Raw genomic sequence first — 14,089 nt, 5'->3', positions numbered from 1 at the left:
TAGGCATGGGAAGATACACATACAAAGTGGGAACAAGCTACAAAACTAATCCTCAACTATCCAAAGACCAAAATGGAAGATGGCCAGGTATTCTGAAGCTTCCTTTCTATTCAGTTATCAGAAGTGCTGACAGAAATCTTGTATTTTCTAGTCATTTAAGTTTACCATATTAATTTATATCTAACTTTAATTTTTTAAACTTTTAATTTAACACTCTTTTCAATCAATCCCTCATATGGGTGACTTGAGCTACTTCTGAATTCATTCCATAGCTAATGAGTTGTTCCTGTGCGCTCTGCAGTGATATACTGAGTTGGGCATTACCTCTGGAGTATACTGGTGTGTTCACCCTTTCTGCCCACTTCACTGAGTACACAGTATAGTTGGAAACAGAGTAATCATGATCAGAATCAGTGTTTCTCAAGCTTACGTGAAGTCAAAAATTTTCACGTCTCCCTTACATTTACTCTGAAAATAAGAGTTAAAAATGTATCATTGGTACCAATCATAAGCCAGTATAGTCTGTTTTTTTGAAGTGATTGACAGAGAATGTGACTTAAGGATACATTTCAGTTTATACTCTCCTACCTACTTGCCTTTGATGTAACGATTTGCAAAATCTCCTGAGAATTGAATAGTTTTTTATTGACATTGTTTTAAATTTATAAATTATTGGATTTCTTTACTGAATGACACTTAAAATGTCTGTTTTCTTTAGCTGATGATTGCTTGTAATTCTCATTTTGAACAACTCTTTTCCAGGTTACTGATAGCCTTCACAAGACAATTGTCAGGCGACGAATGTCTCATGTTAGTGGGGGAGGCTCCATAGACTTGTCTGACACAGATTCTCTGCAGGAATGGATCAACATGACAGGGTTCTTGTGTGCTCTTGGAGGAGTGTGTCTCCAGCATCGCAGCAATGCAGGATTAGCAACTTACAGTCCACCCATGGGTCCAATCAATGAGCGTAAAGGCTCCATGATATCTATGGTATCCACCGAGGGAAATGCAGAGACTCCTGTTAGCAAATTCATAGATAGATTACTATCTCTAATGGTCTGTAACCATGAGAAAGTGGGACTTCAGATACGGACTAATATTAAAGATCTGGTGGGTCTCGAACTGAGCCCAGCACTTTATCCAATGCTGTTTAACAAAATGAAGAATACCATCAGCAAATTTTTTGACTCTCAAGGACAGGTAAAATGTTTGGATATGTTTTCATATTTTTATCTTATTGAACATATCAGCTATCGTACCCTTCACATAGATATTTAAAATTGATACCTACCTCTTTGTTTGTGTTTTTACACAGAGCCAGAGAACTATTTATTACGTGATAGAAGGCATCATGATGATTGTGTGAATAGCCCATACAATTCTTAATTTGCATTTGAGATTCCAGACTATATTAGTCTAGCATGCTTAAATTTTTTAACTTTTAACTATCTTCCTACTTAATAGGATTTATATTCTGGGAAAATGCTGTCTTTATTAGATAAACTTCTTGAGACCGTAGCTCTGTTAAGTGTTGGAATTCTTCTGAGTAGGTAAATCAGAACAATACTTGTCCATTAGATTGCTGCCGAGTGCTACAGTAATATAAATATTTTCTAATACTATATACATTTAATTCATTTATTTTTGGGCATCACTTCTAAGAATTATGACTCCATGTCTTCTTCCTATAGGTTTTGTTAACTGAGACCAACACACAATTTGTAGAGCAGACTATTGCTATAATGAAAAACCTGCTTGATAATCATACTGAAGGGAGCTCAGAACATCTGGGGCAAGCTAGTATAGAGACCATGATGCTAAATCTAGTCAGGTAAGAAATCTTGACTGTTTCCCCTCTGCAGAGTAAGTTTTTAGATAATCACGCAGTGTCTCCACCCCCCTTCATGCTCTGCTTGGGTGCAATAGCAGAGATGTAGGAAGCTGGTTAATGTTCTGATTCTCAGCCCCCAGACACTGGCAGAAGTTAAAGCTGTAGGGGAGCAGCTCTGATTTTTGCCATGATGTAAGGTCCTCCAGTAGACAGTCAAACTATCAACTCTGCCATTCCCCGTCTCCTCCCTTTCTCTCACTTCCTATCTCCAAAACATTCATGACACATCTCCCTCTCACTTCATCTGTGGGGTAAGTGGGGACCAGTGTAGGATGGTACAGAGCCATCTCAGTCAGCTTCCCCAGCACAGAGGAAATTCTTCACTCGCTATCTCAAACTGCTTTAAAAGCCACTGGTCACAGATTGGAAAATCTCACTCAAGGTCTTATGCAAGGTAGCCTGTCTCCCCTTGTTTTTTTCCTGCAAAACCCCCCCCAAGACGTTCTGGTTAAACTTGGATTATTGCTGTGCACATTGTAAGATGAGCTGTTGCCAGCAGGAGAATGAGTTTGTGTGTGTGGTTTTTGGAAAAAAGGGGGGGGTGTGGTGGGGGGGGGTGAGAAAACCTGGATTAGTGCTGGAGGTGACCCACCTTGATTATCATGCGCATTATAAAGAGGGGTTTCAAAGGGGGATGGGCTGTTGCCAGCAGGAGAGTGAATTTGTATATGTGGTGGGGGGGGGGGGGAAGGGTGAGAAAACCTGGATTTGTGCTGGAAATGGCTCTACTTGAGGATCACTTTAGATAAGCTGTTGCCAGCGGGGGAGTGAGGTGGGAGGAAGTTTTGTTTCATGGTCTCTGTGTGTATATAATGTCTTCTGCAGTTTCCACGATATGCTATGCATCCGATGAAGTGAGCTGTAGCTCACGAAAGCTCATGCTCAAATAAACTGTTTAATCTCTAAGGTGCCACAAGTACTCCTTTTCTTTTTACGAATACAGACTAACACGGCTGTTACTCTGAAACCTGTCAAGGTCTGCAATGACTGGTTATACAAGTGTAATTCTAGACAACCAGAAGAAATTCCTCAAATGTGTCATCCCCCCCGAATGCTTTGAAGTTAGTTTATTTAGTGTTTTACTTATTCTGACCTTCACAGATACGTACGTGTGCTCGGAAATTTGGTACATGCAATTCAAATAAAAACTAAACTCTGTCAACTAGTGGAGGTAATGATGGAGAGGCGAGATGACCTTTCATTTTGCCAAGAGATGAAATTTAGGTGAGTACTAAAATAAACAGTAATTCCAATAACGATAATTCATAATAATAATTATAGTGGTTCTATTTGGGGTAGTGTGTTCTTGTGGAGTATAGTGGGCAGGTGGGTGTGGGGGTGACACTTCTTTACTAACATGCAAAACATTTTCTTGTTTCTTTGTATTTAATTTAGGCCTCAATCCTGCATCAGGGTTTGCTACCATGGACCTCTATGCCTGTGCAGAGTCCTCTTGAAGTCTGACAGTAGGGACTCTACATGGGTGCAGGGTTCTATTGGAAGTCAGTGCAGGATCAGAGCCTTAATCAGTACCCTACAGTTACTAAACTGAGTTAATCGTTAAGGTTTGCAGTTTAAATGTGTTTGTAAAATATAAAGTTAATAATTAAAAATACCACCTTGAGCACCACCAACTTCAGACAGTATATTTTCAGTTTTCTGTACTGTAATATTTCTTATAGGAACAAAATGGTGGAATATCTGACAGATTGGGTTATGGGCACGTCCAACCAGGCAACGGATGAAGATGTAAAATGCCTGACAAGGTAAGAGAGAGGTTGACAGAATACTCTTTCTGAGGCTGTCTCTACGCTGCATGCTCGGGGGTGTGATTCCCAGCTCGCATAAGCTGGCACGATAGCGCTGCTGCTGCTGGCCATGCTACCGCAGCTTTTTAGCATGCTGATTCAGAAATAGATACAAGCTAGGCATCGCACTTCTAAAGGGTCTCAGGGCTTGTGCATGTGACCATTTAGTTCATGGCAAAGCTGGGGTGTGAACCTGCCCCTCACAAGCCTTCCGTGGACTAACTGTGTGGACACTGCTGACATATTAACAATTAGTTAATGGGCTTTCATCTAGCCCTCTTTCAAGTGGTAGTAGATGAGAGCACATCAACGAACTGTTACCGCGAATCAGCAGGGTCCATGCAGACTAGTGCAGAGTAGAGTCACGCTGGGGCTAGATTCACAATGAATTTAGGTGCCTAAGAAAATCACTTGCATTCAGAACCTGAGTGTCAGCATCTAGGCTCTCTTTTCTGTGAACAGGGAGAGAGAGGTGCCTGAGAATGGGATTCACAAAAAACAATACGGGAGGCAGCTCCTTGCCCAAGGAGCTAATTGGAGATGCCAGCCACAGGGGTGTGTACTAAGCTCCACCCCTCTTCCTGGGAGAGGTGCTTTGCGAATCCGAATGCAGCCAGATTCTGGGAGTTAGACATCTAAAGTGGAAGTTATGCACCTAAATCCTTTTGCAGATCCAGCCTTAAACATTTTTGTAGAGAAACCCTCATCTGCTAAAGGTGATATGTAATACGATAAAATGTTTAAACTTCTTTTGACTATTTTAGTATAAAGGCAATACATGTTCAAGGCTTCCTTTGAAAAGAAAACTTCATTGTATTGTTCAAGGGTTTTTGCTTATCAAGACCCATGTTCAGGTTCTGTTTCTCTTGTTACTTGATGACTGTACACCTTGAAACAGAACATAGGCTACATGTCTTACAACCTAAAGGAAAATGCAGAGCTCTGAACTTCAGTTTTGGCAAGTAAGAGGAATTAACTTAACAGTTTGTTTAAACTATGTAACTGTCATTTTTAAGATTAAACTTACATTTTTTTAAACAAATGGTTGAAGATTTAAAAAAAAAAAATTCAGTTCACCTTTAACGTTATGAATGAGAGTCATTTCATTTGGACTTGCCATGAACTGTGACCAAAGCTAATGTCATTCTGAGAACTGCAGAAAGAGTGATCATGCTTATAATATGATCCGTAAGTATCTTATAAATTAGACTTAGATTTTTAGTAGGCATAGTAAGGTTTTTAGACTAAGACACTGGCCCTATTTAATTTAACTCTGTTTCATTTTTGATTCAGAGATCTAGACCAAGCAAGTATGGAAGCAGTGGTCTCTCTTCTTGCTGGGCTTCCACTACAGCCTGAAGAAGGAGATGGTGTTGAACTGATGGAAGCCAAATCCCAATTATTTCTTAAGTAAATAGTCATTTTCAAACTATTTCAATTCTACTATAATTTAAGGCAGATACATTATTCTGTGTTTATTATGAAGCAAATTCTTCTTAATCTTGCAAGGGTTAATTTTATTCAGGGAGTTGCCTCAGTATATCCTCTGAATTTGCGAATCTCCCTCATAGGTTTAAGCAAACACTTCAGTTTGTAAAAGTAAAAATATTTGGAAAGCAGTCATTAAATGTAACTTTGTTTTCTCCAAGCGTGTGTATATGCTTATTTCACAGAATTATCTTGTTTCAATTTTAATTTTATGAATGGAAGAATATGCCAACTTTTAGAAAAGCAATCCCATGAAATTCAGTTGCTGGGTCTGAGGAATTCTCCATGCAGGCTTTGTGATACTGCCTTCCCACTCTCACCATACATTCTTTAGAAGCTGTAAATGATGATAATAATCACAGTAAAACACAAAAGAAAACAAAAAAAGAGAAAAATACCCAGAGCAAGTCTAACTTATATTTCTGGGAGGTGTACAACAGAGTCATTCTATTTTACTTCCTAGACCATTCTGCTGGAAGACTGACTCTTTTTTTTTTTTAAACAAAGTCTCACTTATCCAGATCTACAAATGTTGTTTTTGTTTTAGATATTTCACTCTATTTATGAACCTTCTAAATGACTGTAGTGAAGTTGAAGATGAAAGTGCACAAACAGGTGGCAGGAAACGTGGAATGTCTCGAAGACTGGCTTCATTGCGACACTGCACTGTTCTTGCTATGTCAAACTTACTCAATGCTAATGTGGACAGTGGCCTTATGCACTCAATAGGTAAAGTAGTTAGAAACAACTGTTTATGATTCACATACGAAGGCTTGAGCCTTAATTAAGAAGTACATGACTTTGTGACTCAAGTCTTTATTTTGTTACTATCTTGTTAGGCTTAGGTTATCATAAAGATCTCCAAACAAGAGCTACATTTATGGAAGTCCTCACCAAAATTCTACAGCAGGGTACAGAGTTTGATACGCTAGCAGAAACTGTACTAGCAGATCGGTTTGAGAGATTGGTGGAATTGGTCACTATGATGGGTGACCAAGGAGAGCTTCCTATTGCTATGGCATTGGCCAATGTGGTGCCTTGTTCGCAGTGGGTAAGTTGATTCACACATCCAGTTACACGATATTTGTTAACCCCGAGTGCATTTTGTTTCGTAAGATGTAACCTGCTTAACTCCTTCAAAAAGTCTTACATAAGACTTGGAATTAAATTTACTGCTCTTCCAATTTAATGATAATGTTGAAACAAAAGTTGACTAAAGAAACGAAGAGTTGAGGCTACCCTGTTAGGGCCTGTGTTGTAATACATGACCTTTTTCTCAGAGGATTCTACAACTGTGATTGGGTCTACTTTGCTGAGAGCTTTAGTCTAAACTAAGATATTGTGGTATATTTTAAAATTATAGTTGAAACAGTAATTGTTAGCCTGTTATGGTAAAATAGTTTTTTCTTGTCCTTTTAATGTTGCTCGGTGTGGGGACTGTTGGGTATATGTACTGTAATACCAGAGTAGGCCTGTGTTTTGGTAACCTAATGTGCTTTTTCCCTGATCTGTCTGTGGTCTGTTTATACAGTGGGTGAATCAATTAGTCTTCCACCTTGGTTCATCATAGGCTCACAAGTGAGATGGTTTTAGGAACATATTAAAGAACCTACCAGTATAACATGATCTGGTGGGGTACTCGAGGAGAGATTTAGAAATAAAATTAGAAGTGGGGGAGTGGGATGAGCACACTTTAAGGTTTACTTGCAAGACTTAACGGGACAATTTGCCTCTCAAGTATTCTAGCTTACGCTAAATATTTTCTTCTGTTTAGTAGTTTGTCCTTTTTTGAAATATTTGACCACATTAAAATTTGTGTAGCACAGGCTGAAACATTCTAGACCATGTTTCAGCCTGTGCTATACAAATTTTAATGTGGTCAAATATTTCAAAACAGGACAAACTACTAAATAGAAGAAAATATTTAGCGTAAGCTAGAATACTTGAGAGGCAAATTGTCACTGACATCTTTTTCTAGCACAATTTACATTAGACATGTTTGGGGAGGTTTTCACAATCCAGCCTCTTTACTGCTGTGACACACTAACCTCTTTATTTCTGTTCCCTAAGGATGAACTAGCTCGTGTCCTGGTCACCCTCTTTGACTCCCGGCACTTGCTCTACCAGCTGCTTTGGAACATGTTTTCTAAGGAAGTGGAACTGGCAGATTCCATGCAGACTCTGTTCAGGGGAAATAGCTTGGCCAGTAAAATAATGACTTTCTGTTTTAAGGTAAGTTGTATGAGCTTAGGTTCCTGTTTATAAAACTCTTTTGAAGAGTGACAGACTAACAGGAAAAAATGTATTAACTCAGAAATGTGAAACTGCAGTTGGATTACATTAAACTCTGAGTTTAGATAGATAATAGATAATTGAAAATAAGATAGTTCTGATGCCTGGAGAGTGCAAACTATAACTTGATGGCTGTATTTGTCTACACAGTCACAGACAATTCTTGAAAGTTCATCAAGATGCCATGCAGTTCTTTTTTTATAAACACTTATGGTGTCTAATCCTTGGAGACCTTCCATGCCGAGGCCTGATTTGGGATGGGGTGGTGGGGCAAAACTTTTTTGGTGACTTCATGACACACCCTCTTTAGTTCACACTTTAATCTGGAGGCTGCCTTGAAAGTTTCCAGGGAGCCCAGTGTTCATTCTGCAGGGTTCATCTGTTTCAGAGCTACCAGGGTGGAAGTTAAATACCGTAATGGAAAAGTTTGCATAATAGAAGTATTTATAGCAGACTTAGTAGACACATTCAAGTCAATGTTCGTTAAATGCAGGTAGAGTATAATTGTTTCCTATTTGATGCAAGTGGTTGGACTAGCTAACGCTCTTCTTATCCATCTTCTAATATTTTAGGATCTGTTAGGCAGTCACTGCAGTCTTCAGTCCTAGTCAGAATATTAAAATGTATTTTAAGTTGGTTTAGTTGAAGTCTGCCCAGGCAATCAGATGGGTGATTCTAGAATGCAGATCTAGCTTACTGAAGAATTGGAAGGCTGCTCCCAAGAGGCTAATTTCCAATGAAGTGAGCTGTAGCTCACGAAAGCTTATGCTCAAATAAATGTGTTCGTCTCTAAGGTGCCACAAGTACTCCTTTTCTTTTTGCAGAAGGTGTCTTTCTCCCTGTCCTCACAGAGATGGGAAACAAAGTCTGGCCTTTCTTCAAATAAACTGAATTCCAGTTTAAGGCCTTGTTAGGAACTAGGTAAACTGAGATGGGGGCATTGAATTGATGTAGGCTAAGCAGGAGTCCCATCTGTTTTTAAAGAGGCTTACAACATTTGATAACTTCTGCTTTAATTAGTTATTTAGGAGGAATCATTTATGAAAATAATTGTAGAACTCAGTTATAACTTTGCATTCCAGAAATGATCCTATGAAGTACAAATATTAACTTTACATGATTCTGTCCTGTGCCCTAATCTGATCAATGTAAGACCTGTTTATCAAGTCAAAGATGATGCGAAAGTTATTTTAACTGGTAGCTGTTTTATCAGCCATCTTATTTAAAAAGCTGTGGAATAGTCTCTGTCCTTAACTTGTTCAAGAAATATTTCCTCCTTCTGTGCATTCAATTCATACGAAAATAAGCATTTGGTACCCAAATTGCATAGATACTTCTACGAATAAAGCAGTGATGATGAACTTGGTATCTTTTTGGGTAGGTAGTCAATAGCTTTTAAGTTAGGAGTATGCAGTCTTTAAAAAAACCTGTTATAAATGAGAGAGGTAGTGACTTGTATTCGCATGTTTTTCTTATTGTACTATTTTGAAAGCTTGTTTACTTGCTTTAATTTGATATACTTCAAAAGTTTAATATAGTACTTAATAGCATTTGTGCATAAACTTCTCAGACAGGAAAGTGATAATTCTAAGTACTTTTCACATTTCTTAAGCATATGTTTGCTTGTGTGTGTAGCATTCTGGCTAGGAGAACTATATAATCTTAGAGAATATATTTTAAGATTCATTGCTTGTACAAACATAATCAGATGTAGGACAAAATAGAATTAGTGTATAAAGCTTGACATACTCAGTATTTGAAAATATTTTTGTGCTTTGAATTATGCTGGCCTGGCCGCACATTCTGATGTATTTTCTCCATAGGTATATGGTGCTACATATCTGCAGAAGCTCCTGGAACCTTTACTGAGGACTGTGATCACATCCTCTGAATGGCAACATGTCAGCTTTGAGGTGGATCCTACAAGGTTTGAAATGTGAAAAAAAATATCATCATTATTTATAAGCCTGTTTCCCATCCACACTAATTTGACAGGATTGATTTTTTTTTTTCTTAGAGTGCTTGCTCATGTCGACTCCATTCTAGGTGTGTGTGTGCCCCGTGCGTAGTCGTCAGAGATTTTTGCCCTAGTGGTATCTGTAGGGTCGGCTCTGGCACCCCCTTGAGTACCGCGCACATGTGTCGGTATATCGGGCACTGCCAGCCCTATGCCCACTCGGTTCCTTCTTACCACCCATGGTGGTTAGTCGGAGCACCTTCCCTTGCATAGCAAGGGCTAGCGGTTTCGTCTCTTCTACTTTGAGTCTTAGGGCCTTGTAAATAGCTTGTTTATAGAAGTTAGTGTTAAGTAATTGTTAAATGTAGTTAAAGTTAGAGTCCCATCGAGGATTTAGCCCCAGGCGGGGCATGCCCTGGTCCTTTGGGGTTTAAGCCCTGCTCAGACTGCAACAGGCCTATGCCTGTTAGTGACCCCCACAGCAGTTGCCTCAAGTGCTTAGGGGAATCATGTGTGAAGGACAGGAGTCGTATCTGTAAACATTTTCGACACAGGACTCAGACGGAGCACAACATCCGTTTGAGGGCTCCCCTCATGGAAGCTGCCCTCCGACCAGCTTCCGAGCCATCCCAGCTGGACTTCACTGCTAGTACCTCTGTCTCAGTGCGTAGCACACCCCCGGCACTGCTCTCTGTTGCCGTGCCCAGGAAGAAGACCAAGAAACAAGGCTCTCCAGCACCAGGGAAGAAAGGCCATCGGGCAAAGGAGCCAGTTCGGGCCGCCCGCCCACATTGGAGCCACATGGACGTGTCTCCCCAGTCAGGGCCCTTAGTCCCCCAAAGGATCCACTGGCAACTCCAAGGAGCAGCTGGGGACGCAGACTTGTGGCGGGATCAGTGCCTTCCCAGGCTCTCCCGGCGCATAGAGAGCAGAGGCCTCTACCAGCGCTGCTGGCACCGCGCGTGCCCCAGGGAGTTGCAAAGGCTCCCTACAAGTGCAGGCTAGTCGCCAAGACCCCCCAGAGGCAGGTGAGCACCGCCTGTCTCCTGAACCGAGGCAATACTCTCCGACTCCATGCCACAGATCTACGGCTTCGCAGTCCAGGCCCTCAGGGGCTCACCCTAAATCACCGGCACCGCGTTCGCGGACTCTGCCCTCTTTAACGCAGGTCGCCTGGGGGAGTTGCTGGTCTCTGTATTACCAGCACTGTTCACCCTCCCGCTGGTCGTCTTCTTGGCATAGGTCCCCATCACTCGCTCCGCGGGAGTGATCTCCATTGCAGTACCGGTCCCCCCAGCACCGGTACCATTCGAAGCGCTGGTCTCCAGTGGCATCGGTCAGATGACAAACGCAGGCGTTGATGGCTCCACCGTGGTCACCGCAAGGGGATTCCTCTGGCACGGAAGGGTAGGTTAGCCCCTTGCCGAGGCATCACCAGCGCGATTGGTCACTGGATGCTGCGTCGACTTCTACAGTGCCACCTTGGCAGCATGGCCATTGGCCAATGCCATACCTGAATATGGACCATACGAATCTGGCCTGCTATGTGACTCTTGCCCATAGCTCTGCAGATGATTTGCTCTAAGCCAGTAAACCAGTTGCTCAACTACGAAAGTTTTTCTTTTTATATGGCCTACTTTGTCCTGATTTCTCCCATATCTCCTCAGAATATATACTAAATGGTTAGATTATTTTGCAGTTGCTTTTTTTTCTAACTCTGTTCTGCAAGTCTCTCCCTTTTTTTTATTTTACACTAGCTAAAATAGCTTTCTCAAAACATAAGCTTCCTTTTCTGTGCTTGTATCCATATGTTTGACTTTGGGAAGTGATAAATGGCCACATTTATAAATATCCCTTCTACCTGCATGAAATATACCTATCTATGGCTACCTCAGTAACTGCTTGAACTTTCAATAAAACCATGACCCTGACAAAACCTGTTACGTATGCGGATCTTAAGGCACAAACAATACCTGTCTTGTTGGAGATGTTCTCAACTTTATTATACAGTTGCTGGACTTCTCATCCTCCATGGGTATGTGAGACCCTAAACTGTGTGCATGGCTGTTAAGGGTAGTGATGGAGGAGAATTCCATTATCATGATTTATTTTACAAAGCTGTAAAATGGCCTGATATTTGTGAACTACTTCGTTCAACTCATTCTGCCTCTTAGGTAAAATCTGTTGTGCAGATGTCTCTATTGGTAGGTCGTTAGTCAACAAGGTTGCTAGTAATGTTACACTGAAACATGGCTGCTATCGAACATATAAGAGCAACTTGTATGTTTTTTGAATGGTAACATTTTGAAAGATTGTCATATGTATGGGTCTGTTGCAGATTGGAGCATGCAGAAAGTCTTGAAGCCAACCAACGGAGTCTCCTGCAGATGACCGAGAAATTCTTCCATGCAATCATTAATTCCTCTTCTGAGTTTCCACCCCAGCTTCGCAGCGTGTGCCATTGTCTGTACCAGGTATGCCCACAGTTAGGGTTTAAATCTTTAAACCCTAAGTTTTGTTGTAGAGATTGTAAAGGTCAGAATTTCTGGTTGAAAACTGTTATTTCATGCCTTGGGCCAATAGTAAAGTGCTATGACCATTTCGTTCTTAAAACTGTTTTATAGGATTTATGTAATTAATCCTCCAAGCTGAAATTCAGCATACATAATCTTAGCCTAGGGAATGAACTGTGTTTATGGGGCTGGCCTGGCAGTCCTGTGGTAATGCCACTTTGAATTCACAGCTGAGCACCCTGAGCTAATAAGGGTGGGGTCATCTTGTCTTGCTCTAATACCTCTACTAGGAGCTGAAGGCACAGCATTGGTTAGCTGCGGAGGTAAGAGGGCAGCTGTTCTTGCCAGAAGTGTACAGTGTGGAGCCTTTGAGGGTGAGGGCAGCAAAGAGGGAAAGTGTGGAGGAAGATTAAACAAGTGTTTTGAATTTAATGGCAATATGCGCATTTACTTTCTGTACCTGGAGTGACTTCCACTGTATAAAATCCATTCAACTAATAGATGGTTTGCTCTACATAATAGTATAATTATCCATCCATCGATCTTTAAAAAGATCATAGGTATTAGCTACATATGTGTTAGCTGCATAAATACAAGAGCTATTAAAAAGCCTGCTTGGTCCCTGAATTTAAATAGTTGTCTTCAGTCCTCTACTTTAAGTACAGTAAGTGCACAAACTGTTATCTTTGAAGTAAAACGTAACTGTTTTTCTGTTTCAGTAAAAAACGTATAAAAACTATTATCCACGTTAGTTCTGCAGAAATATTATTCATCAGATACGAATGAACAGAACTAACGGTTTAAAATGTTCTTCAGCTCACTTTATTGTGAAGCTGGTTAAAATGGAAAATATCATACAAGCCTCACAGTTTGAGGGTTTCTCAAACTGTGATATATAACTCTATTTTATGCAAGTTTTCTATTGATTTTAGTAGAAGCTCTTAGTTGACTCCTGTCATTTTAAAATAACGTCTAAATTCCAAGTTGATGTTGCATCAGTAAGTTTAAATTTAGATTGTCTCAAGCAGCATATATCCCGAAATGTTAATGGCAATATGTTAGTAGAGAGTTGTCTTAGGACTTACTCTTGAAGCTAGTAAAACATGCGGACTCAGGAAGTGTTGTGTCTGTGAGTATAGAGAGAGCCAAGCCAATGCAACATTCAGTCTTTATTCCTTTGTCCCACATGTACTATGCTCTCTCATCGAGCACTTTCTGAAAGATTTCTCTAAGCTCTTATACTTAATCATATAAAAGCATTCTCTATTATGAAACTATATATTGTAAAAGGAGGGAAAGTTTTAAGTTCATCTATTGGCAGGTAGGACACTGGTAACCTTAAAATGGGGGTGGTGCAGCATATGTTCTGCACCTAAGAACGGCCATACTGGGTCAGATCAAAGGTCCATCTGGCCCAGTATCCAGTCTTCCAACAGTGGCCAATGCCATGTGCCCCAGAGGGAATGAACAGTAATTATCAAGTGATCCATCGCCTGTTGCTCATTCCCAGCTTCTGGCAATCCGAGGCTAGGACACCATCCCTGCCCATCCTGGCTAATAGCCATTGATGGACCTATCCTCCATGAATTTATCTAGTTGTTTTTTTGAACGCTGTTACAGTCTTGACCTTCACAACATCCTCTGGCAAAGAGTTCCACAGGTTGACTGTGCATTGTGTGAAGAAACACTTCCTTTTGTTTGTTTTAAAGGTGCTACCTATTAATTTCATTTGGTGATCCCTGAGTGGTACCACATCTGAGTGGTATCCAAGTTTAATTTTAAAGGTGGGATGCAAAAAATCCAGGTGCAAGTAAGGAATAAGATGCAAAAACAGAGACCCCATCTGCAATTACTTTTGTGTTGAAGCCAATACAGCAAAGAATCAATCCTGCTTGGCAGCATGCATTTCAGTATGGAAAAGAGAAAAATATACTTTTCCATAGCAAGTAATTCTGTCTTAAGTTCTGGGAGAACACACTTTCCTGAGCTATTTGTGTGTTATAAAAGAATTACCCATACCAGGGTAGACCAGAACTACTGCATTGTTGTTTTCTACCCACTAAATATTCCTTCTATAAATGTAACTTTTTTGGCTTTTAAGATGAGTACTCTACAAACAATGCATTGTTTTTGGTGC

The 14,089-nt window shown here is 40.5% G+C and overlaps 1 protein-coding gene across 5 annotated transcripts in view; it reads left to right on the top strand.

The window, feature by feature from the left end:
- Nucleotides 1-14,089, top strand: part of NF1 (neurofibromin 1) — a 168,051-nt gene that overhangs the window by 52,035 nt on the left and 101,927 nt on the right. For all 5 annotated transcript variants that reach the window (XM_037880588.2, XM_037880586.2, XM_037880587.2 and 2 more), the window contains 11 exons: nucleotides 4-87; nucleotides 763-1,203; nucleotides 1,695-1,834; nucleotides 2,996-3,118; nucleotides 3,577-3,660; nucleotides 4,996-5,112; nucleotides 5,738-5,919; nucleotides 6,030-6,241; nucleotides 7,261-7,422; nucleotides 9,306-9,409; nucleotides 11,778-11,913. In XM_037880588.2, coding sequence (XP_037736516.1) covers nucleotides 4-87; nucleotides 763-1,203; nucleotides 1,695-1,834; nucleotides 2,996-3,118; nucleotides 3,577-3,660; nucleotides 4,996-5,112; nucleotides 5,738-5,919; nucleotides 6,030-6,241; nucleotides 7,261-7,422; nucleotides 9,306-9,409; nucleotides 11,778-11,913 — 1,785 coding nt within the window. The remainder of the gene's footprint in view (nucleotides 1-3; nucleotides 88-762; nucleotides 1,204-1,694; nucleotides 1,835-2,995; nucleotides 3,119-3,576; nucleotides 3,661-4,995; nucleotides 5,113-5,737; nucleotides 5,920-6,029; nucleotides 6,242-7,260; nucleotides 7,423-9,305; nucleotides 9,410-11,777; nucleotides 11,914-14,089) is intronic.

The sequence above is a fragment of the Chelonia mydas genome, chromosome 17, assembly GCF_015237465.2.
Source record: "Chelonia mydas isolate rCheMyd1 chromosome 17, rCheMyd1.pri.v2, whole genome shotgun sequence".
NCBI lineage: Eukaryota > Metazoa > Chordata > Testudines > Cheloniidae > Chelonia > Chelonia mydas.
Note: the sequence above shows the minus strand (reverse complement) of the source record. Positions and strands in the feature narration are given on the sequence as shown.